General features: G+C 44.0%; 1 protein-coding gene across 10 annotated transcripts in view; it reads right to left on the bottom strand.

Annotated features, from left to right (window-relative positions):
• Positions 1–699: 699 nt before the first annotated feature.
• Positions 700–25,887, bottom strand: part of nav2a (neuron navigator 2a) — an 806,339-nt gene continuing 781,151 nt past the window's right edge. For all 10 annotated transcript variants that reach the window (XM_080189918.1, XM_080189922.1, XM_080189916.1 and 7 more), the window contains 11 exons: positions 21,763–21,922; positions 21,374–21,471; positions 20,091–20,186; positions 18,356–18,524; positions 14,189–14,424; positions 12,995–13,149; positions 9,782–9,853; positions 7,827–8,023; positions 5,354–5,472; positions 3,847–4,050; positions 700–2,470 (listed from right to left, as the gene is read on the bottom strand). In XM_080189918.1, the coding sequence (XP_080046044.1) occupies positions 2,345–2,470; positions 3,847–4,050; positions 5,354–5,472; positions 7,827–8,023; positions 9,782–9,853; positions 12,995–13,149; positions 14,189–14,424; positions 18,356–18,524; positions 20,091–20,186; positions 21,374–21,471; positions 21,763–21,922 (1,632 nt within the window). In that variant the 3' untranslated portion in view covers positions 700–2,344. The remainder of the gene's footprint in view (positions 2,471–3,846; positions 4,051–5,353; positions 5,473–7,826; positions 8,024–9,781; positions 9,854–12,994; positions 13,150–14,188; positions 14,425–18,355; positions 18,525–20,090; positions 20,187–21,373; positions 21,472–21,762; positions 21,923–25,887) is intronic.

A 25,887-nucleotide genomic window follows, 5' to 3' on the forward strand; every position in this document is an offset into this window, starting at 1 on the left:
GGATGATACAGCATACAGTACACAAAATACTCATTTCCTAGTGTTTTAAAAATGGCTAGAAAATTCATCAAAATGCATCACTGTAATCAATTATTTACAATTTATGTTACAATGAAAAAAATGTACATCATATTAAACACATTCAAAACAACTGCTCCACTTAGGTCACTAAATCCTACAAATAGTTTTTCTATTGAACATCCATGTGAAAAATTATCACAAGTTAACAAACATGGGTTTGGTACAATAATCATTACAATTTTCAGCATTTCATCGTTAAACAGATTTTCCCAAAATTTACAGAAAAACACCATCCAGAAATCAAGCCAAAGCCATTTACAAGTCTCCTTCAGCCTGTACAAATGTTGGCAGTTTTCAAAACAAAAAAAAAGACAAAAATTTTTTTTTGGCTTCTGTTAAGAATCAGCATGAACATTGCATAGCCTCTTTAACTCAGAACACTATTAAACAACCAGACACCATGATGTAAAGGGAAGTAAAGAAGGGACTTCTGGAAGCGTTGAAAGAAAAAAAAGATACAAATTTGGACAATAAAAAAGAGGATACGCTCAGACGCAGTTTAATTGTGAGCACTGGCTCACGCCCTTTCACTCATTCTGAGCTGAACCATTTCCCATCATGGTTTCAATGCGACAATTGAATACATTGTGACCGGGGTTAGCGGTTGGGGTTGGGGGGGGGGGGGAGGTGGGGAAGTAACCGTAACAACAGGATTATGGCAGCATAAACAAATCCATTGAGGTATAGAGAAACACATTGATCAGCCAGAATGTATAAAACACCAGATTTTGTGTTAATGCTTCACATAAAAGCAGGGGACAACAGCACGGCACAACAAGCACTCCAATTAAAAATCTATTACTCAGTCACTGGATGATTTTGATATTTATACATCATTATCGTTGTAGTGTCTATCAAGAAATTTTTTTTTTGCAGCGATAGTTATCGTCTTTTGTGTGAAAGGTCCAAATTTGCAGTTTAGCGTTTTACCGTGGCGGGATTCACGCTATAAAGTTGCAGGCTGATTATGAACCAAGAAATCACTGATTTTCCTCCTTGCGTGTCTTGCTTCGAACAAATGACTCGCTTATCATTTGAACCCCACACCCAATTCAAATTAAAAAAAGTCTCGGTTCTTTCAATGTCTTGAGATGAGATTCCAGCCCTGTTTTCTGAAACGATACAAAACAAACGGCGAAGAAAAGCAAGAGGAAAAAAAAAACTCGGTATAAAAGAGAGATCGAGAGCGTAAGGCATCATTTCTTCCCAGCACCAGACGTTGTAAGAAGGCTTGCGTGGATTTGGCTGAAGGGTTGCGTTTCTTCGCTGAGGTACAGCTCAATCCAGCTTTTCTTTTTGTGTTTTTGCAAAGAAAAAGTGCAATTCCAGTGGAGGTGTTATCAGTTCCTGGTGAGGAGACAAGCCTTAGTAACAATCAAAATGGATGTGCGTGCATTTTCAGTAAGGAAAGGGAGGAGGAGGAGAACATGGGGATCTTCAATATTGATTTCTGGCTCAACCAAGCGTCCCAGAGTCTGTTTCTCACAGTCCCGAAAAGTACCATCCATCCTTCCCGACAGTCGGCTACTGGTCAATCGGTGAAGAAACCAAAACATTTTCTACGTAGGTCGATTATAGACCGAAGATGAAATCGAGACCAAACACCCGTGCTTGGCTTGTTTTTGTGTTTTTATTTTCTACCCAGCTGACTGCAAAAAAAAGAAGCAACAAAGGTGGGTAACATAGCACCAAAACCACCCCCAACTGAGAGGGGTATATGCATCCACCTCACCCCTCCCCACCACCCCTCACTCTCCATTAATGAAAGAGTTGGTTGGAATGTCCAGTGACTGCTGACTGGTTGAGAGCAGCAAAGGTTAAGTCTTTCCAGGTCAGTACATGGCACAATGACATCAGTCCATACCTTTTAAAATCAGGCGTTACTACTTTTGTATGCAGTGTCCAACATTTCTTCATTGGCTCGGTGTAAACGCCTCCAGCAATCGAATGAAGAAATAGTGCAGTTCCAAGTTTATAAAACAGAACAGGGGGGAGGGGGGGTGGGCGAGAAAAGCCCAAAAATTTAGTCTCCCTTGGGTTACCTGCACCCGTCAGGGTTTCAATATTTAAAATTGAATTAAAGTGTCTTGTACTTGAAGACCCATTTCTTTAAAAACTGAAGCTTCTATCCAACAATGTGGGCCATCGAGTTACTGATCATTTCCATTCTCTTCTGAGTCAAGTACTAAAGCCCTCATATTCTGTGGAAATTTTCCAAGATACACTGGACAGAAGTGACAAGTTATTTTGGCAGAACACTTGGTCAAAGAGTGGATTCCAGAGATGAATCGAGGATATCGTCATGATGGCTGTTGCTATTCGAGTCGCTGTCGTAACTGTGGGGACTTGAGTAATTTGCAGCTTCCTGTAGCCTCATTAACATATTCATCTGCAAAAGAGAAACAAAGTTCTTTTTAAATGAAGATTATTTATTAGGCACAAGTAGGCTTACATTCACACTGCAATGAAGTTACAGTGAAAATCCCCTAGTCGCCACACTCCGGCACCTGTTCGGGTACACTGAGGGAGAATTTAGCATGGCCAATGCATTTAACCAGCACGTCTTTCAGACTGTGGGAGGAAACTGGAGCACCCGGAGGAAACCCATGCAGACATGGGGAGAAGTGCAAACTCGACGCAAGCAAACAGTGACCCAAGCCAGGAATCGAACCAGGATCCCTGGCACTGTGAGGTGGCAGTGCCAACCACTGTGCCACCCATGATGGCAATCACTGTCAGATTGTCACAACTCCTATCTCGCACTGGAGCTCCACATTTCTTGCAGGGACCTCCAAAGTAGGCCTCCCGAAAAATGTGGAGACTACCAATTCCTGGAGTAGGTCCTCATAGTGACGAGCGAAGCAAATACATGCCCCCATATTATGGCACTAGCTGCCGTACTCTGGTAAGTTTAAATATGCCAAATCTACTTTGACAAGTTAGAAGTTAAGTGTGCAAGGTCAGTGGGTAGGATGACAGATGGGTGGATGCAACGATAAGGTTGCAGGTGGGTGGGTAATGGGGTAGGGTGGGGAGGATGGATGAGAGAATAGAGTGGCCTGTCAGTGGGTAAGGGGGCACAATGGCAGGTAAATGAGTGTGTGGCAGATGAGTAGATATGGGGTAGGTTTTCAGGTGGGTGGGTGAGTGGGTAGGATGAGCTGGAAATTCAGAAGAATAGTTGATGAATGGAGTGGGAGTTGGGATCCCGTGGGAAGTAGTTGGGAAGTTAGTCAGCTGGTCTAGCTGAGCAATCAAGTGGTCTAGGGCTAAGCAAGGGTTGGGGTGTAGTCGTGGGGTCAGCGACATGGTCAAGGGGATAGGCTGGGGTGAGAGACAGTCAGGTGTGGAGGACGATAGGTAGGAGATCAGCGGTATAGTTATCCAGGAATTAGAACTAGTATTAATCCTTTTAATTTTTCTGGGTAGCGATTTTGCAAACTGAGTCAGAACAATCTGAAGTCTCTGACTCAGAAATTTGACCCAGGGCAATTGCTCGTTGGAAGTAGAAACTTCATGGGCAATTTCCAGAGTCTTTGCATTGGGATTCCCCAATCCATCTTCCAGGATATAACCATCTGGGATCATTTTCTTTCCCTCTCCATGAAGAATTGCTCACGCCTTGTTTCTTGATAAAACAGCGAGAAAATCACGGCCAAAATACCCGGGATACAAATAATTCTACAATACTCTTAGAAGCCATCAGCTTTGAGAGATTATTCCAATAGTTACTGCGACTGAACTGTGGACTGTTAGGCAACTCACAAGGGGATCTCCCTCGGCGTCACTCTGCTGGGACTGTTTACTGCAACTTCCTTCTCGGGTCAATACAAATCCATCGACACCAACATCTTCAGGTCTCAGCTGTAACAGAGGGGGCCAGTCATGCTGCTGTGGGGTGGCCACCCACGGGTACGTATCCATCACCCACTTAGCAGGGTCTTCCCAAGGAACTCTCCTTCCATAAAGCTACAAGAGAAGAAAGATTTATTAAAGTGCAAAAAAAAACCAAGGAAGGGATGAAATAATTCTCCTGAATGCATTTTAACTGTGCATCGCCAAAACTATGGGGGTGGGGCGGGGGGGTGGATTTCCGCTCTCTTTTACGGTGGGCGGAATCTCAGAAAATCCAGCAGGAGACCCAAATCACGCTTCATGTTGATGTAAAGGTATGATACGATTGTCCCCACCACTCACAAAATGGGAATTCTATGTCCGATAATACCCCCCTGCACCACCGTGGGGGTGGGTGGATGTTTCTGATCCGGGAGGGAGAGGGGTTCTCTTTGCTTAACTTTTCGTAATGGGGCGGCCTTTAAAAATGGCACCCTGATCTTTCATGGATGAAGCTGCTGCCCTGTCAACGTTGCACCATGGGACCTGCCCCGCCAATTTCTTCCCAGTATCAGCTGAACCAGGCAGTCTCTGCCCTGTCTTTCCCGTAAGCTGCTACACTCCGCTGAAAACCGGGAAGTTCTGCCCTGAAGCTACCACTGGGACTAAACATCTGAGGCCTCTCTCTGAAGCGGGGGGACGGTAAATAGCAGTAAACTCACACGGAATAGTAATTGTCAAAAGGTAATAATTATACAGCTGGCAGGTAAAGTCAGCTGCAAATTAATCGATTCGCAGAGTGTGACATTGGTAAATCTCAGGCCTGGGAAGAGTTAAAGGGCTACTTCATACTTACACCCCAGAAACAGTCACAACATTTGGTGCGAGTACTTAGCGTTTGTATCCACTGCAGTCCTAATCCAATGTATCCATCCACTTCCTACATCCCTGTTAACTTCCAACCTCCTAACACACCTGTTCTTAAAAAAAAACAGGGGTCAAGGCACTTGGGAGTAACTTGCCTTGTTTTTACTTGACTGACTATTTTATTGAAAGGCTGCTTATCATGCGGTAAAGTTTATTTATTAATGTCACAAGTGAGCTTACATTAACACTGCAATGAAGATACTGTAAAAATCCCCTAGCCTACACACTCGGCACCTGTTCGGGTACACTGAGGGAGAATTTAGCGTGGACAATGCACCTAACTGTGGGAGGCAAGCAGAACATCCAGAGGAAACCCACACAGACCTGGGGAGAATGTGCAGAGTCTACACAGAGAGTGACCCAGGCCGGGAATCGAACCTGGGTCCCTGGTGCTGAGAGCCAGCAATGCTAACCACTGTGCCACCGTAAGATTCATTAGCAACTGATGTGAAAGTCTCCTTGAGATTCAGATTGAAGAGGCTGTATCCATATCCAGAGGCAGTATCCATACCTGCAGTCCTTCCCTGACGGCTTCCAGCAAGTAAGGGATGATGGAATAATTCCACAAGTCTGTGAACCAAACCCTTGAACCATCAACATCCATAGGACAGGACAGGAACAGTCGAGGACCTTAATGATTAGAAATTAAATTACAGTGAGTTATTAGGATTTTCACTGATATACTGAAGAAAACTTACTCATTTCTAAGAAACACATGTAATTGCAACTTCTACTGTCAATCTTTCTCATTGCAAAATAAATTGATGCCCAACTGAAGTGAATAGTGTGAAGGCTGATCTTGTTGGCCTTCTTCATGTTTTTATTAATTAATGAAATTGTAAGCTTTGCACTGTTTATTTGTTTCACATTCTGAACTGCCCTTAATAAGGTGGCCATGAGCCTATTCCTCAATCTTCAGCACTTCAGCTGCTGAACGGACTGCCAGTGATGGTAGGCTGTGCAAGGATTTTGACCCAGCATTGATAGAGGAACGGTGATGTAATTTCCAGGTCAGGATGGTGAGTGACTTGTGGGGGGAGGGCGGGGAGGCGGAATCTGCAGATGGGTGGTGTTCCAATGCATCTCCTTCTAGTTGGTAGAGGTCACAGGTTTGGGTGATGCTGTCTAAGAACCTGCTTCTAATACCTATAGATAGAGCTCTAGGGGCTAAAGTCATCAAGGGATATATGAGGGGAGGAAGAGGGGGGGGGGATCAGGATATTGAATTCGATGATCAGCCGTGATCAAAATGGATGGCAGAACAGACACAAAGGGCTGAATGGCCTACTCCTGCTTCTAGTTTCTATGATTCAATGTATCTAAGAAGCCTTGGCCAATCTCTGCAGTGCATCCCGCACATAGTACACACTGAAGCATGGTACACTAATGATAATGGAAGGACTAAGCCAGTGGATGGAGTTGCCAATTAAGTAGTTTGCTTCGTCATGGATTGGTGCCATGTTGCTTGAGCTTTCCTTATTCTCCAAGTGTGCTGCTCCTGCTGAACTCTACAGTCACCATAATTCCTACGTTGTGCCCTTTAAGTGGCTCATTATCCTTCCCAAACAGGACTGAACATTGGTAGTACGATCCAGAAAAACCCTGTTAAGTTCTCCATTTGGGTATCTCTGACTCTCAATAGAGATGATCAGCCAGGAAGTCTGAAATCAATAAATCAGATCTTTGTCCACCCCATACTATGGATACCTGGGGCTGGTTACAAATCATTAGCCCTTTTCTGACTGTCTGTGTTCAAGCAGCCAGGAAATGTAGAGGAAGAAAATACTCTGACTATTTAAATGTAAGAAGGCTAATACTCTGTGGACAGGGATTCAAATCCCACCACAGCAGGTGATGGAATTTGAATTCAGTAATAAATGTGAAATATAAAGCTAGTCTCAAGTAATGGTAACCATGACAATGACCAACGATTGGTGCAAAAAAACCCACCTGGTGCACAAATGTCCTTCAGGAAAGGAAATCTGCCATCCTTACCTGTGACTGGTAAAGTCAGCATTTGTTGACCATCCCTAATTGCCCCTTGAACTGAACAGAACTCAGCCACTTCAGAGGGTATAGAATCATAGACTGGAAGGAGGCCATTCGGTCCATTGAATCTGCACCGGTCACAATTCCACCCAGGCCCCATCCTCATAACCCCATACAGTTACATTAGCTAGTCCCCCTGGCACGAAGGGCAATTTCAGCACAGCCAATCCACCTAACCAGCACAAATTTGGACTATGGGATGAAACCGGAGCACCCGGAGGAAACCGGGTGTAAACATGCAAACTCCACACAATACTGACCCAAGCCAAGTATCGAACCGAGGTCCCTGGCCCTGTGAGGCAGCAGTGCTGGCCACTGTGCCAAATTGCTGCCCTTAGGATAGTTAAGAATCAACCACATTGTTGTGGGTCTGGAGTCACATGTAAGCCAGACCAGATAAAGACAGCAGATGTCTTTTCCTGAAGGAACATTAGTGATCCAGGTGGGTTTTTGCAGCAGCAAATGATAAATTTTCTGGAACTGATTTTATTAACTGAATTTTAAATTCCACCAGCTGCATTGGTAGGATTTGAACCTGCATCCCCAGAGTATTAGCCTGGCCCTCTGAATGAGTGGTGATGACAGTAAAAAGTCTCACAACACCAGGTTAAAGTCCAACCAGTTTATTTGATAGTAAACCAACAAGCTTTCAGAAACACGGTTCCTTTGTCAGGTGTGTGTCTCTATCAGAACCTTCCACACACCTGAACGAAGGAACAGTGTTTCTGAAAACTTGTGGGTTTACTATCAAATAAACTGGTTGGACTTTAACCTGGTGTTGTGAGTCTGTTTACTGTGCTTACCCCAGTCCAATGCTGGCATCTCCACATCATGAGTGGTGATGTCCAGCGACTTTACCACTGTGCCACCATCTCAGCCTTTTTGTTTAAAACCATAGTACGTAGTTTTGATAATTCTCTGATGGAGATTATTACCAATGGTGACGTCAGAGGAACTGTGAGCTTCCAGGAATCTGTTCAGGTGGTGCCAGACCTTTGGGATCCAGTCAATGATCTTGACTAGTTCAGTGTTTCTCGTTCTGGTACTGATCTCGGTTTCTATCAGTTTCCGACGAAGGTAGCGACCCAAGAAGCCTTTGACTGGTTCGGTATGGTTAGCACACAGGACCCATCTGTAACACAACAACAAAAATGTACATGGTCTGAGGTTCAACATACTGATTATTCTTGATGAGATCATTATTGTATGTAATTAGCTAGAGTTTGCAGTTTTCCGTGATTGTGATTAATTAGCCAATTCTACCCTTCACTGCCTGATTACTATTTGATCGAAGTTTAAGTTTTATTTATAAGTGTCACAAGTAGGCTTACATTAACACCACAATGAAGTTACTGTGAAAATTCCCTAGCCGCCACATTCTGGCACCTGTTTGGGTACACAGAGGGAGAATTTAGCACGGCCAATGCACCTAACCAGTATGTCTTTCCAAAAGTGGGAAGAAACCGGAGCACTCGGAGGAAATCTGCACAGACACGGGGAGACTGGGCAGACACTGCAGAGACAGTGACCCAATCCGGGAATCAAATCCGGGTCCCTGCCCCAGTGAGGCAGCAATGTTAACCACTGTGCCACCATGCTGCCGATAAAGTTTTATAGTGACAGCATTTTGCCGGGAAAGGCACTGCCAGAGCTCGGGAACATTGGTGGAGCATACATCAATGGCCACACGGAAGATGAGGCCATGCAACACCAGGAAACATGATGTAGGAAAGCACATGTGGCAAACCAAGATCATTCCTTCTCCAGACCATATGCAATCTGACCCATCATTGAATCCGCTTAATACTCAACTCTTGAAGCAAAGCTTTGCGGAAATATGCACAAATTTTTTTTGAGAAAAATGCCAGAACATTTTTATATTTGAAGCATAATTAATGAATTTGCAGAATTGTACATTTAGACACCGTCAATGGAGAGGAACGTTGCATTTTATGCTGCAATATCACTGGAGCAGTGAGCTTCTAATCTCAACAGCAGAAACTTGCATCTATATATTTGTATAGAGACTTCATCTCTTGTTATTGAGAAAAACACATTCTATGAAAAGATCAAATAAAAAGTAGTACAACCTCAGGAACCATGCCTCCAAATATAAATTCAGCTTTTGGAGTTTACTTTGTTGAAAATGTCCTCAAGAGCACATATGTGAACTTGTAACAGTACATGTCAGGATGTGTGTGAGCATATGTAGATGTGCACATACAAGCACATGTGGGAGCATATATGTTGAAATGTGCAGGCGAGACATGTGGGAGCTTGCACGTGCGTGCAGGAGCACATGTAGAAAAGTGTGTGCTTAAGCATGTGTGAGGGTGTGCACGAGTGTGGGTGTGCATTGTGAGAATGTCAGTGTATGTGGGAACGTGTGCGCGAGGGAGCATGCAGGGAGTGCGCGAGGGATCATGAATGACAAAGGCGGATAACAATGTTCCATTTCAAACAAGCCCATATTCTCCAAATACCAATATCTACGGAGCCCTTTAATAAAAGTGCATTTAATTGTTTATGGATAAATGTACCATGTGGTTCAATTCAGGATCACAGAATGTGAGGGAGAAGGCTACAATTCATGTACGCAAACTATTTGCTAACTTTGGGCTTCAGAAATTCAAGTTGGGACAGCTCATGTATTTTTATTATACCTTTTACTTTGTCTTCAGATATGGCAATCGGATGAAGTTATCATTTATTACAAAGAGAGGCCTCAATAAAACCAAGCAGAAAGTTAAAACACATTTATCTTAATAAGAACATATTTAAAAAAAAATCACAGGGTTGATGTAGAGTGGGCGCTCTTAATTTAAGAAAACAATATGGAACTTTAACAAAATTGCAAGAAGATCCAGTAAGGAGGAGGTCAGGACATTACCTGAAGTTATGATGGAGCTGGAGGTTAGGAGTGGAGGATGTGGCCTGGTTCATTGTGCCGATGATGTAAGGGCTGGAAAATATATTGCCAAACGTTAATAATTATATGGAAAACCATTTGAATTCAGTTGAAAAATTCTGGAATGAAAATAAAGCAGACATCAGTTTAAATAATCTTGAATTGGCATAAAGGAACAGATAAACTGGTTCACTAATAATAAAGTAGTGGAGGCTGTGGCATAACGGTATTGTTACTGGACTGGTAATCCAGAGACCCAAAGCATGATTTGGGGACCTGGGTTCGAATCCCACCACAGCAGATAGTGAAATTTGAATTTGATAAAAATCTGGAATTAAGAGTGTAATTAAACCATGTTGATTCTCCTTAAAAACCCATCTGGTTCATTAAGGAAATCTGCCATCCTTACCTGGCCTACACGTGACTTTCAAATGCCCTTTGAAATGGAGGATCGTTTGGGTTGAGCAATAAACGTTAGTCCAGCCAGTGATGTCCACATCCCATAAATGAATTTAAACAATTAAACACCACGAAATTCACGAATGTCCTGCTAACTCTCAGTGCGGTGGCACATTGGTTGGCACTGTTGTCTCACAGCGCCAGGGACTCAGGATTGAGTCCCAGCTTGGGTCACTGTCGGTGCAGAGTTTATACATTCTCCCTGGGTCTGCGTGGTTTCCACCCACAGTCGGAAAGACATGCCGGTTAGGTGCATTGGCCATGCTAAATTCTCCCTCGCTGTACCCGAATAGGTGCTGGAGTGTGGTGACTAGGGGATTTTCACAGTAACTTCATTGCAGCGTGAATGTAAGCCTACTTGTGACTAATAATAAATTTTTAAAAGTATGATTTTGAGGCCAAAACCTTGTCTGATTTCAAGAAGAAATTAGATACAGCTCTGGGGACCAAAGGGATCAAGGGATATGGTGGGGGAGGATCAGGATAGTGAATTCAATGATCAGCCATGATCAAAAAGAATGGCGGAGCAGGCTCGAAGGGCTGAATGGCCTTCTCCTGTTTCTTGTTTCTCTGATAACGTCTCTTGGGAAAGGGAATCCGCTGTCCTTACCAGATCTGGCCTAAAGTGACACCAGTATGGACAACTCTGGGCTGCAATCAGGTGGCCAGCAAGACACTCCATTGTTTTAACCACTCAGACCATCACTACACAAGACTGCAGTAACTCAAAAGTAAGTCCCATTACCATATTTTCAGTGTAAATATAAAAATATGTATCAGACCTCAAACATAATATGGAGGAAACCCACGCAGACACAGGGAGAATGTGCAAACTCCACACAGTCATTCATGGTCGGAATTGAACCCGAGTCCCTGGTGCTGTGAAGCCACAGTGCTAACCACTGTGCCACCGTGTTGCCCCCTCAAGCAATGCCACTGGATCAGATTAACTGATTATGTGATGCACTGTTGTTTGTGGGTTCTTTGCTGTGTACTAATTAGCTGCTGCGTTGCCTATACAATAATGACCATGCTTGGAAAATACTCCAACTGTGAAGCATTTGGGGACATCTTTGGGACATGAAAAGTTACTTTTAAATTCAAGCTCTTTCTCTCCGAATCCCTCTTCATTTTTTTTTGAAGGCTCAAAAAAGCCAAAACAGTAACGCAAAAAAATCATATAGAACCTGCTACCTTCACCAGCACAACCTGCTGCCACATACAACCATGGTCCCATTGGAAGGCTTTTACTTTGACATGTCTGCACTCTCAAACTTTTTCCCCCAAGAACATCTGAATGACGTTATGGGCAATGAAAAATTGCATACAATTGGTTTTTAAACAAGCTCAAGTGGTTTAAAAGTGGTAGACAAGCTTCCAATCTATTTGCCCACTCGCCTTGGGCTTCTACTCACTGGAATTTAGAAGCATTGGGCTTGTACTCACTGGGATTTAGAAGAATGAGGGAGGATCTCAGAGAAACAAAATCCTGATGGGACTGGACAGGCTAGATGCGGGAAGAATGTTCCCAATTTTGGGGAAGTGCAGAACCAGGGGTCACAGTCTAAGAATAAGGTGCAAGCCATTCAGAACTGAGATGAAGAAGGTCTTCACTTAGAGTTGTGAACCTGTTCACTACCACAGAAAGCTGTTGGGGTCAGTATGTTAGTTATGTTCAAGGAGGAGTGGACGTGGTCCTTGCAGCTTAAGGAATCAATGGGTATGAAGGGAATACTGAACGTGCACAATCAGCCATGATCATATTGAATGGTGGTGCAGACTCGAAGGGCCGAATGGCCTACTCCTGCACCTATTTTCCATGTTTCTATATCTGAGACAGGTGTGATGGCATTGTATTGCCGATCTGACTTATACTGCTGCACCGAAGTCCACGCTGTCCCGCTGGCGAGTTTTTAGACAAGGGGGAGTAGGCCATGAAATAGAGGGAATGGACTTCCTGCTGGGATCCCGACCATCCACCCTGATCTCTCAGTGATTCTGTGTTGGGGCGAGCGAGACCTTGGACAGGCTGCCCACCCTAGACCTAATGGAGGCGTGTAAGTGGCCAGTTATTCAGCCTCAATTTTTAGGCTGGCAGGATGAATTCCCAGGTGAGGTGGGAGCTTGAAAATGATCAGACTTCGGCCTCAGGTATGAAGTGGGGCGAGGGATGCCTGCATCAGAAGCCCACTTCTAATATCGGGCATGTACCCCTTAAGTTCCAATGGCCACTGGACCTCCCTCCCACTCCCACCTCTCCCCTCAATCGTCCATTTTTGCCTTCTCTACTCTCCTCAACACCCCGAATGCTAACCTTTCCGTCCAGTCCTGGGGCTTACGCTCCAATGTTTTCAGGAAGTCCTGTTGTGTAGGGATTAGGGAGCTGCCAGCCACTAATGTGGGACTTGTGCCTGCAGCCAAACAATGTTCATTTGGGTGCGAAATGGACGTGGGGGCAGGCAGTGTCGGCAGGGACGTGTCCCCCACCAACTGTGTGGATGGCAGAGCGGATGAACGAAAATCGGACAATGTTCCCACTGCTTTCCAGATAACCGTACTAAAATCTGTGCAAGCAGTGATAGGCTTACACGTGTTACATTGCTGCCATTCACCAGCTAGACATGTAAGTGGAATGAACAGGCAACGTAGTGGAAAGCTGCCAGCATTAGTAGCATCATGACTCATGGCTGAAGAGGAAAAAGAGAGTTTGCAGACCAAGATAAATAAGGCCATTACCATTTGTGGTATTTGCAGTTTAAAAGGCCATTGAAGATCTCTCCAAGGGAACCAACATGATGCAAATTGTCCAAGATGATCACACTCGGCATATCCACTGCATTGGTTTCACTGTTGCACTGATCCGCAAGGTTCGAAAGATACTGACGCAGCTCCTGAAAAACAAGAATGGCTCACATCACTCTATCCACTCAAACATCCACATGCTACACAACTGATGGTCAATGCTTGCAAACACAGGATTGCTTTCCCTGGTTACCTATATATCATGGAATCACAGTTGTGACAGGGCAAACAGGCCATTTGGCCCATTGTGTCTGCACCAGCTCTTCAAATGAGCATCACGACTTAGTGTTATTCTCCTGCCTTTTCCTTGTACCCCTGCTTCACAATAATGCTTATTGCAGTGGGCGGCATGGTGGCATAGTGGTTAGCAATGCTGCCTCACAGCTCCAGGGACCTGGGTTTAATTCCGGCTTGGGTCACCGTGTGTGTGGAATTTGCACATTCTCCCCACGTCTGTGTGGGTTTCCTCTGGGTGCTCCAAATTCCTCCCACAGTCCGAATTAGGTTAGGTTGATTGGCCATGCGAAATTGTCCCTTAGTGTCCCGGGATGTGTAGGCTAAAGGGATTAGATGGGTGGGGTGGTAGGAATAGGACCTGGAGTGGGATAGTGGTCAGTACAGACTTGATGGGCCGAATGGCCTCCTTCTGCACGGTAGGGTATCTACGATCTATGATACTCTTTCCAATCTGCTTTATTGTGATGCTGACTGCGGGACTCTCATCCAAGTCTGCAAATCCCACCAAAGCAGCTATCGTATTTTTTCAATACACATCCGAGTCACTAATGTCCTTGAGGGAAGGAAAACTGCCGTCCTTACCTGGACTGGCCTACATTGGATTTGAGGTTACATGTAAATGGGGTTGACTCTTAATCGCCCTCTGAAATGACCCAGCAAGCCAACGGCAATTAGGGGTGGGCAACAAATGCTGGCTTTGCAAGAGACACCCGCATTCCAAGAAATAAAGAAAAAGAATAGGCTTGTGTGGCACACAAACATCAGCACAGACCTGTTTGGCTGAATAGCCTGTTTCTGTACTGTAAATTCTACCTCAGCAATATATTACATCATCCTTACTCTGAGACAACATTCAACCGGACAAGTATGAGGCCAAACTGGTTTCCTCACCTTGCTCGATTTGTGATCCACATTAAAGGTCGCAATGACTCCATCTGTCAGCTCCCTTCCTTCCCTGAGCACCATGTGTTCAGCTAGCCGATTGGCCAGGTATGTTTTCCCAGTGCCACTGGGCCCCGAGAGGATGATCCGGCGATGGTCTATCAGCAGGGAGACGTAACGCTGCAGCATGGGCTTTGGGATCAGAGTCTCGAACACAAGAGAATCCAAGCTATGTTCTGACAAGCCTGAGGGACAGAGCAGGATTGACAAATGTTAAAAGAACGGACAGGACTAAGGCCTCGAAACAGGACTGTAAATATTTCATTTACACGCTTTTCCCCGTTACACTAAACGTCTGGAGAACCATCCGAAAAAATGTCAGTAACCCATCATCGTGAAATTCCTCACATTTGTCACTTTTTTGGAACTTGGGCAGCTCACACTGTTTAATACTGGGTTTACGACAGCCACATTTTGCACTTTTTCAGACTTAATTCTGGGAACTTGTTGGTTATAATTTTGAAACAGAAAACAGCACTCAAAAGATGTTGAAACTCCAGTGTGGGCACATGTTTGAGATAATGGGCTGAATTTTGGTGATGGTCTGGGAGGCGGGAAAGCTGGCAAAATGGTGTGGGGTGGCATGGGGTGACATGCACCACATATTCCTGTTGTCTTGCCAGCAATGGGAAAGATGGCAGGCGGCCTTGCCCATCCAGAGACCAAATGCGCCCGCCGCCATGTGGAGAGACCATCCTGCGAAAACAGACAGCCCCAACCAGGCTCCACGGGGACCTCCATTTTGGGCACTCTTTGGTGCCTGCAATGCACCCCCCCCCACCTCTTGACAACCAAGTCATCCGTCATCCTCAGGCATGGGTAACCCCAGCAAAGGCTGTACCGCTAGCAGTGATACTGCTGAGCTGACAGCCCTGGCACTGGGATTTCTGCTGGTTCAGAAAAATCCCAGCCAGGGTTCCACTCGTCACAGACTTGGGTTCCGGTGAACACTGAGAGCCACAGAAATGATCATTCTCTCTGAGAGACCTAAATTGTTTCTGATGAGAGCGTGTATGCAACATATTGGAATCATAATGTTAGCCTATTCTTCTGCGATGCTAGAATAAAGCACAACTTATGTATCATCTCCCTTCCCCCAAACCTGTCATCTCTCCCTCCCGGTGACAAAGACTGACCCAAAATCTGGTTCCACGGATTCACTCAACCCACTGTGCTTTGTCCTTGACCCATTCTTCCCCTGTGGGCAATCAGATGAACTGCCTATGCGGTCAGATCACAGTCAGACCCTACACTTCTTGGGATACTAAGGGACAATGTGTCACAGCCAATTCACCTAACCTGCACATCTGCGGGAGGAAACCGGAGTACCCGGTGGAAACCTACACAGACATGGGAGAACATGTAAACTCCACACAGGCAGTCACCCAAGGCCAGGATTGAACCCGGGTCCCTGGCACTGTGAGGCTGTAATGCTATCTCTAATCCGTCCTCAACAAATATATGTACCCAGTGATTTTAACTGCGAGGGGTCACTGGACAGTATTTCTGCTAATAGTTCCCACTCACTTGCATACCACTCCTCAGATGAATACAGAGTGCAAATTAAACTGGGGCATGTCACATCACATCAGTACCGCAACATGGAGTGCATTTACCCAGTGTTTACCCACTATAGTAATGGAGGATTGCTCAGCAGAATGCAATGTAAAATCTACAGATACTGGCAGAAAGTTGGAAATCTTTAAACAAAAGTACAAGCGAGTGATATCAGGAAGGATTGAAGAACGTAGACATTGAACTTTCTTAACTCATGGCTGGTAATGAACTCCCTCTGCTGGTTGTGTTGGGCATTAGCATACAATTGCACAGGCACGTTCTATGCTGATAACTAGTCAAAGAACTGGTCTATCCAGCGTGGTAACTTGTATCAACATACGAACATTCAATTTACATTCAATGTTAATGCATATTTCACACGTTGAACTAGGTTCAGGTGAAGTGCCTGAATCTCCAACTGACATTAAGGCTGGTATTTTACAACTTTGCTCATGCAAGGCTCGTAAAATCCCGCCCAAGGCTAACAGAAAATTCCGTTCTGCGAGCCTCATCCGGCCCAGAATTGGGATGGGCATGCCGGTAAAATTCCAGCCTACACTTCCCAACATTGTTACGACACTGGCAATGTTAAATAACTGTGTTGTTTGATCTATAACCCATTGCCTGAAAGAATAGTTCAGGGTTCAGGTTCAGTGATAACTTTCAGTTGGATAAACACTTGAAAAGGACAAATTTGCTTGGTTATAAGGGGAGAGATAGGGATGAGAGTGTGTGGCACTTTAAATGAGTCAGCACAGAGACGATGGACTACATGGGCTCCTGCTGTGCTCTATACAGTTGATATAAACTTTCACAGAGCCTATAGCACAGGGACATTGACAAGTTCTTGACAGCTGGCCAAATTTCCTACAATAGTGTAAATGGCAATTTACATTGAAATTTACAACAATCTTCTCATCGTGAGTTAAACAAAATTTCCTGAAAATCTCCATGAGAATGCATTGGAAATAGAATCATAGAATCCTACAGTGCAGGAGGCTATTCAGCCCATTGAATCTGCACTGACCACGATCCCACCCAGGCCCTATTTCCCACATATTTACTCTGCTAATCTCCCTGTCACGAAGGGTCAATTCAGTACAGCCAATCAACCTGACCAGCATATCTTTGGACTGTGGGAGGAAACTGGAGCATCCGGAGGAAACCCACACAGACACGGGGAGAACGTGCAGACTCCACACAGACAGTGACCGAAGCCGGGAATCGAACTCAGGTCCCTGGCACTGCAAGGCAGCAGTGCTAATCACCGTGCCACCCCATTGTCAATCTCAGTGGATAAAATTATCTTTCAAATTGCTGAACGGTAACAACAAAGCACCAGAGATAGGGCTAAGTCCTGTGGTGCATAAAATTCTATATACTTATTTATATCTGGGTCAGGGCTGACACTAATTCTGTGATCTGCATTGTTATATGTGAACAATCAGGCTTTTCAAGGAGCGGCACAAAAGAGCAAGGACATTTCAGCACTGGGTAAAAATGCACTGATTGCCTTTGAACATTACCACACCATCCCACAGGCTATTGTAATTATTTATTCATTCATGGAACATGGGCTTCACTGGCTGGCCAGCATTTATTGCCCGTCTCTGATTGCCCAAGAGCAATTGAGAGTCAACCACATTGCTGTGGCTCTGCAGTCACATGTAGGCCAGACCAGGTAACAACAGCAGATTTCCTTCCCTAAAGGACATTAGTGAACTAGATGGATGGGGTTTTCCAACAACATATTTCTCAATCTTTCACATGGAAATCAGCATTATGTTGTATTTACACTGCACTACACAATCTCATGCTTTGTGGTGGCTTTGGCACAGGCTTCTTGGAAGACCTGGACTTAAATGGTTTAAATCTATCAATCTCAAGGGATATGCATTATTCGAAAGAGGGGGGAGGTAATGGCCTAGCGGTATTATTGCCAGACTATTAATCCAGAAACTCAGCTAATATTCTGGGGACCCGGGTTCGAATCCTGCCATGGCAGACGGTGAAATTTGAATTCAACAAAATAAAATATCTGGAATTAAGGATCCATTGTTGACCATGAAACCATTGTCGGTTATTGGAAAACCCCATCCATCTGGTTCACTAATGTCCTTTAGGGAAGGAAATCTGCCGTTCTTACCTGGTCTGGCCTACATGTGACTACAGAGCCACAGCAATGTGGTTGACTCTCAATTGCTCTTGGGCAATCAGAGACGGGCAATAAATGCCGGCCAGCCAGTGAACCCATGTTCCATGAATGCATATATTATTACAATAGCCTGGGGGATGGTGTGGTAATGTTCAACACAACCAGCAGGGTGACACCAGCAATCAACAGCCTTGGGGTGAACTAATCTTCTCTCTGTTCCTGTGCATATTAAAGAGATCAGTAACTTGTTATAGCCACAGTGTTATTCGGCCTTTGCCTATCAGACAAGTTTGAGCACAGTATAGTTGGAGACTGTGGGTTACGGCTTGCTTCCACTTCTGGGTTCAAGAAATCCGCATGACAAAAGAATGAGTGGAAACCTACACAATGAATAATGTTCATACCTTTCAATGACATTGTGACTGTGTTGCTTTCCCCTACTAAATAGCCACAGGGTAACAGTTCAGGCGTTTCTATATTATTGGTGCGTTTGATGTCTCCTATGCTGTAGCCCAGCACACTGTCTGAGTTCAGGCCCAACTGGCTCACGGGATCCACATGGATAATGTATTCCTGCAAAAGACAGCATGACAAAGGTTAAACCAAAAGATCTTGCATGGCAAACTGGAGGAGGAAACTACAATTTCAGATGCGAGTTGATTACCAGGCTGATTCTGGGCATGGTGGGACTGATGTATGAGGAGAGATTGACTAGGTTATGACTGTTTTCACTGGAGTTCTGACAAATGAGGAGGGATCACAGACACTTATAAAATTCTAACAGGACTAGACAGGGTAGATGCAGGAAGGATGTTCCCAATGGTGAGGGTGTCCAATTTTAAAACACGACTAGATTCGGGTCTTCTTCTCTTCACTTCTTTTCAAATTTAAACTCCTATGGTTTCCTGTGCCAATCTTCTTCCATAATAAGGACATCAGTTTTCTTTATGAGTAACTATCGGAGTGACAGTGAACTAGTCTAATTTTAATTCATAGCCTTTTCTAAGTTGGCAATAACTCAGGCTGTCCCCATAAAGTTTACATGTATGGACACTAATGCGGATGAGAGCAAACTCAACTGTGATACCCCCTCCCCCCAGATCAAATAGCCTCCTGTCTTTCACTGAAGGGATGAGAAATCAGCCCATCACGGAGAAGGAGGAAGAAAATGAAGGCCAAAGTGAAAAAAAGGGATAAATCATGAAGGAAAAAACAAAGAACACCACAGCACAGGTGGCACAGTGGTAAGCACTGCTGTCTCTCACAGCATTAGGGACCTGGGTTCAATTCCTGGCTTGGGTCACTGTCTGTGTGGAGTTTGCACATTCTCCCCGTGTCTGCGTGCATTTCCTCTGATTGTTTCCTCCCACAATCCAAAGATATGCAGATTAGGCCGCGTGGCCATGGTAAATTGCTCCATAGTGTCCCAGGATGTATATGTTAGAGGGATTAGAAGGATAAATATGAGGGTGTTTCTGGTAGGATTGTTGTTGCTGCAGATTTGATGGGCTGAATGGCCTCCTTCTGCACTGTAAGGTTTCTATGATACTATGAGCATAGGAACAGGCCCTTCGGCTGAAACATGACGCCTTTGTAAACTAAAGGCCTTTTGCCTCGACATGGTCCGTATCCCTCTATTTCCTACCTATTCATGTATCTGTCAAGATGCATTTTAACTGTTGCTACGGTATCTGCTTGTACCATCTCCTCTGGCAGTGCATTCCAGGTACGTATCATCCTCTGTGTAAAACACTTGCCTCTCACATCTCCTTTAAACTTTCCCATCCTTGTAGTTGACATTTCTACCCTGGGAAAAAAGACTCCGACTATTTATTCTATCCATGCTTCTCATCATTTTGTAAACTACTATCAGGTTGTCCCTCAGCCTCCGACATTCAATGAAAGCAAATAAATAAAGTGAACGGAAATTTCAAAGCAGTGTTGTGATGTCAAGTTACTAATAAAGGTCTGGTGACTTCTATTGCAATGAAGTCATTTTCTGTCCTTAAAAGGTTTGTTGCATATTTTGCTTAATGCATATTGTCAAGAGACAAGAAACATTTGAAGACCAGCTTCCTCAGTTTTTGAGCCAATGGTGACACATTTCAATCTTATTTTCATCAACTGAGCTTTCCTCACCTTAAACAGGCGGCGCACGACTCCATCCAAGACATCCCACTTTGTCTTGCCACTGACCCCAATGCAGCCGACTATATATTGGCGGATCCGAGATTCCTGTGGTGGAGTAAGAAATAGATCAGAATTTTCTTGAGTAATGTATTCCAATTGTAATGGTCATTCAACTGATGAAATTAAAGGCTTCATAGAAGAAGATCCAACTAAAATCAGCAAAATCTGTTTTATTTTTCACAGCACAGGATAAAAAATAATCTTTATGGAGTTCTGTGTCAGTATTAAATGCATTCAAATGCCAAGTAAACTTTTCTTTATTCTGTCCAAAATCAAGTCGTCATCCCAAACTCAACACCATACTCTGATCTGCACTTGTAGCTATGGTATTAATGTGGCTGTTCCAATTCAGTTTCTGGTGAGCAGTGACCACAATGATGATTATTACATATATGGGAAAAAAATGATAAATCCAAATGTAGCACTTAACAATTGACACATACTAAGGTGTGGGTCTCCAAGGAATTTTATGCCATTAAAAGGGCTCAGAACTTGAGGATAGCATTGTGATGGTTATGATTTTATGACAAGTAACCCAAAAGTCATGGGTTCAAATGCCATCCTGGCATATTGAAAGTTCAAATTTAATTAATCTGATAACATGCGAGCAAGTGCCAGAAAAATAAATGACAGTGAAATTAAATTGTTCTAAAAATTCAGCGGGTTGAGTAATGTCCTCCTGGGGAAGTGAAGTGGCTGTCCCTACCGTATCTGGTCAAAACATGACTCCAGTTACACACTGAATGATTGACTTTAATACCTTCTGAATTGATCTAGCAAGCAACTCTATAGTCTACAGGAATGTTCAGGAAACATGACAATAAGCCTCAACTTGACTTGAGACAATACACATTTCTGTATAGGCTTCTAATGCTTTTGGGAGCTGAATTCTCCCATATAATGCTGGTCACTGCTGGCTGGCTGTGTCACACCCCAGCTGCATTTTGTTCCCTCTACCCTTAAAGTTACAAAGCCAGTGCTCAGAATCGACTGGTCAAACCCAAATCCATTCCTTGCTCGCTCTAAAAACCAAATTCAAAATTCAGTGGAATCCAATCCATGGTCCCCACAAGACAGACAAACAAGATCCAAGCTGACAAGATAAGGCACTGCACCCCGTCTTGGGCTGGATCTGATGCTTGATCTTGGCCGAGAGGCCGCAAAGTGACATCATCCCAGCTGCATATTAGTGTGAGTATTTTCAGCAGCGGTACTGACCACCTTCAACATACCTCCTTCCACCTCATCTCCTCTTGCAAGCAGACGATTATCTTCACATGCCTGCCTTCCTTGCGAGCTGACCCATCTGCATTGTCATCGAGTAGCATGTCTGCACAACAATAACATCAATTAGAAACAGAAGACAACCGTGAGCATGAATACTTTGTTGGCTCAGTCAGTTATCCTATATATATGTAATGTACATTTCTGATCTCATTCCAATGCAAGTTGAACTGCATTCACAGGTTCAGGATTCACTGTTCAGCTATCAGTGTGGGCTAAATGTTTCTGGCTTCAATGATGAGTGTAGCAGTCCACTAGGTGCTGGTGACTTCTTAAACCCAATGAGTCATTAGGTGCAAATACGGCAAAAGAAACGGGTTAATTCAGAGTTGCATACCAAGGCTGGTGGACTCAGTCAGGTTAAGGCTGTGTTGGGAAAGTCCGAGTGACTGACGAGGGGATGATGAGATGGAGAGCTGGGACTGGGCCCTACTGCAGTTGCCATGGGTTTCAGACTTTAACCGGTCATTCTCAGCCTTCAGCTTCTCAATTTCAGTCTGGAAGAGAAAAAGATTTAAATATTAAAACAAGCCTTAGGTTTTTTAAAACACTGTGCAATCATTTGAAATAACTTAAGCTAAACAAACACTTGTTTCACAATTGTAGCAGTGTGCACCAGAAACAAAAAATAGGCTTGCATTTATATAGCATCTTTCTCAAGCAAATGGATGTCTCTTTAAGCATGTTACAGTGACTGAAGTTTTTTTAAAAAGTGTAGTCACTCTTAGCCAATATACAGAGCAACATCCCAATCACAGAAACCCTACAATATATAAGTCATTCGCCCCATTGGAATTGCACTGACTCTCTGACAGAGCAGAAGAGGGGCCCTAGGTATAATATTCTATCTCTGTAACCCCACACATGTCCCATGGCTAATCCATCTAATCTACACATTTTGGGACACTAAAGAACAATTTAGCATGGCCAATCCACCTAACTTGCATATCTTATTGCTGTGGGGGGAAACCAGAGCACATGGAGGAAACCTACGCAGACACGGGGAGAATGTGCAATCAGACTGTCACCAAAGGCTGGAACTAAACCCGGCACTGTGAGGCAGCAGTGCTAACCACCGTGCTACCATGCCTCCTGCAAACTGCATTAAGACAAGAGCCAGGTAATTTGTTTCTTTTTGCGAAGTTGTTGAGGAGTCAGTATTGGCCAAGGACACTTGACATTACTCCCCTGTTCTTTTTTGAAATACTGTAACGGGATCTTTCACATTATCCAAACAGTGAGATGGGGGTCTCAGTTTAATGTCTCATCCAGAAGGCAGCACCTCCAAAAGTTTAGAGCTCCTTCAATATTGCGCTGGAGTGTTAGCCTTGATTTTTGTGCTCAAACCCTTCACTGGGACTTGAACCAAGAACCTCGTCAGCTCAGCAGCAGGAATGTAACCCATGGGGCTACAGCTGACAGCACCACTGTTTAACACTTTAACTTGTCTTAACTACTTACTACTCCCTTGTGCGGAGTATGTAAAGGTTACCTCCGATAAACAAGAATCTGAACAACACACACACACCCCAAATCATTACGAGGTTTACAGCTGAGGAAAGACAATATTTGGTCAGAATTGCCATGTAATTCCACGTGTTGCACAGGAAGATCTGGAGCGATTCCATAAAACAAAGGTTCAGTGCATCAGTGAATATTCCTCAGGTGAATTCTGTTCACAATCATTTCAAAAGAAATCAAATAGATTTAGGTAATAGGAAGCTGTAAATAAGCAACCTAAGAAATTGGGGGTGGCACTGCTGCTTCACAGTGCCGGGGACCCAGGTTCAATTCCCGGCTTGGGTCACTGTCTGTGTGGAGTTTGCATACTCTCCAGTGTCTGCGTGTGTTTCCTCCCACAGTCCAAAGACGTGCAGGTTAGGTGGATTGGTGAAGCTAAATCACCCCTTGGCGTCAGGGGACTAGCTAGGGTAAATTCATGAGGTTATGGGGATTGGGCCTGATGAGCCGAATGGCCTCCTTTTGCACTGTAGGATTCTATGATTTTAAGTTACTGAAGGTTATATATTGCCCAATCTTGGAGTGTTAAGGAAGAAAATACTGAGTTTAAATTTAAAGTAGCATTCTGAAGTTGCTAGAATGAGGAGGGGTTACTGAAATCCTTCCCTCTTCTCCATCCCTTTAACAGAAGAACATGAGAAAGGAGGAAGGCTAGGCTATTCAGTCCCTCAAGCCTGTTCTGTCATTCAATAAGATCATGACTGATCTGATTGAGGCTTCAACTGCACTGAGTCCTTTAACCCCACTCTTAGCAATGATCTAGTCATAAGTTTTTATATTAATACAGAAATGCTACTGCATTCTTGAACAATGTCATTTGATATAGTCACGCAAGTGACTTCTTCCCTGCTGCCATCAGACTCTTGAACGGACCTACCTCATATTAAGTTGATCTTTCTCTACACCCTAGCTATGACTGTAACACTACATTCTGCATTCTCACTTTCCTCCTCCATGAACAGTATGCTTTGTCTATATAGTGCGCCAGAAACAATACTTTTCACAGTGTACTAATACATGTGACAATAATAAATCAAGTAAATATTATTAAGTATCAAACTGTTAGTTCGGAAAATGCTGTTGAACATGTTTATTTTTATTCATTCATGGGGCATCCGTGTTACTGGCTGGCCAGCATTTATTGCCCATCCCTAATTGCCCTTATTTAAGGGGCAGTTGAGGGCCCACCACATAGCTGTGGCTCTGGAGTCATATGTAGGCCAGACCAGGTAAGAAAGGTAGATTTCCTTCCCTAAAGGATATTAGTATTAGTTATGTTAAACATAGCCTTAAGTTCATTTTGTATTTGCTACCTGTGATTAATTTTTAGCATACTAATTTTCTTAAAAAGTCATAGACTTTTACAGTGCAGAAAGAGGCCCTTCAGCTCATCATGTCTGTGCCAGCCATCAAATACCTATCCATTCTAATCCTATTTTCCAGCACTTGGTCCGTAGTCTTGTGTGCTATGCGACATTTCAAGTTGACTAGCAACACATATTTATTCATCAATGATTAATAAACTCATCAACATGACCCAGTGAAAGCAAACCATTGAGAGGGAAAAGTGACTTAAAATTCCAGATAGTTCCACAAGCCACCAAAAGTGCTTTTCTGGGTCAATCTTCAATGAGTTGCAAGCACTAATGGGAAGCATATTGAGTCCAGAGCTGTGATATGTGCTGTTCTCTTTTAAAATGTAAGACTCACACTAGTAATCACATTGTTTGTTTGCTAGCTCTCTTGAACAATAGCAGTGCAGACATCTGGCGACATCCCAGATGTTTTGCTTTCCTGTGACAAGGTCTTGGCTGAAGAACCAATCTCAACATCTAACCCACTCCACCCACCAAAATGCAGCTGCAGCAACATCTGGCCAAACACAACTTTCGCTGACTAACAGGCTTTCCAAATGTCCTCCAGCCAAACTATTTCACACATGCACCTCTCTCTCTGATGACCTGCTGATAACACAAAGGCTTCTTTCCACTTGGGGACTAGCTCTCTGCATGAATAGGCAAGAAAGGTTGGCCAATCTACAAAACATTGCTATCGTCTCCCTGAACAGTTCGAGGCAGGCTACAACTAAAACAGAGTGCAGACTCAACAATAAGGACATCCAGTTCTTCAGCAACATTTCAGCTTCTTTTCACAAGAATAAACTAAATATCGTAACAGCAGCAATTAATTGCAGCTTGCAGCAAAACAAGTTAGCCTAAATGATCATCCTGGAGTTACAATTTACTGGCTATTTTGCTGTCTCATAGAATCCCTACAGTACAGAAGGAGGCCATTTGGGCCACTGAGTCTGTACCAACCACAATCCCACCCAGGGCTTATTGCTGCAATCCCGCGTATTTACCCTGCTAATCCCCTGGTCCCAAGGGTCAATTTAAGAACATAAGAACATAAGAAATAGAAGTAGGCCATCCAGCCCTTCGAGCCTGCCCCGCCATTCAATAAGATCATGGCTGATCTGTCGTGGCTCAGTTCCACATTCCCGCCCTCTCCCCATAACCCCTAATCCCCTCGTTCATCAAAAACCCATCAACCCGCGTCTTAAAAATATTTAGCGAGGCAGCCTCCACCACCTCAACGGGCAGAGAATTCCAGAGATTCACCACCCTTTGAGTGAAGAAGTTCCTCCTCAACTCCGTTCTAAACCGCACCCCCTTTATCTTGAGGCTGTGCCCCCTAGTCCTGCTGTCCTTTCTGAGCGGGAAGAGCCTCTCCACCTCTATCCTATCCATCCCGTTCATCATCTTATACGTCGCAATGAGATCTCCCCTCATTCTTCTAAACTCTAACAAGTACAAGCCTAGTTTATTCAGCCTCTCCTCATAGCTCAACCTCCTCAACTCCGTTATCAGCCTAGTAAACCTCCTCTGCACTCCCTCCAAGGCCAAAATATCTTTGCGCAAGTACAGCGACCAAAACTGCA

Source organism: Carcharhinus amblyrhynchos, chromosome 6 (assembly GCF_965287045.1).
Source record: "Carcharhinus amblyrhynchos chromosome 6, sCarAmb.v2.hapA, whole genome shotgun sequence".
Taxonomy (NCBI): domain Eukaryota; kingdom Metazoa; phylum Chordata; class Chondrichthyes; order Carcharhiniformes; family Carcharhinidae; genus Carcharhinus; species Carcharhinus amblyrhynchos.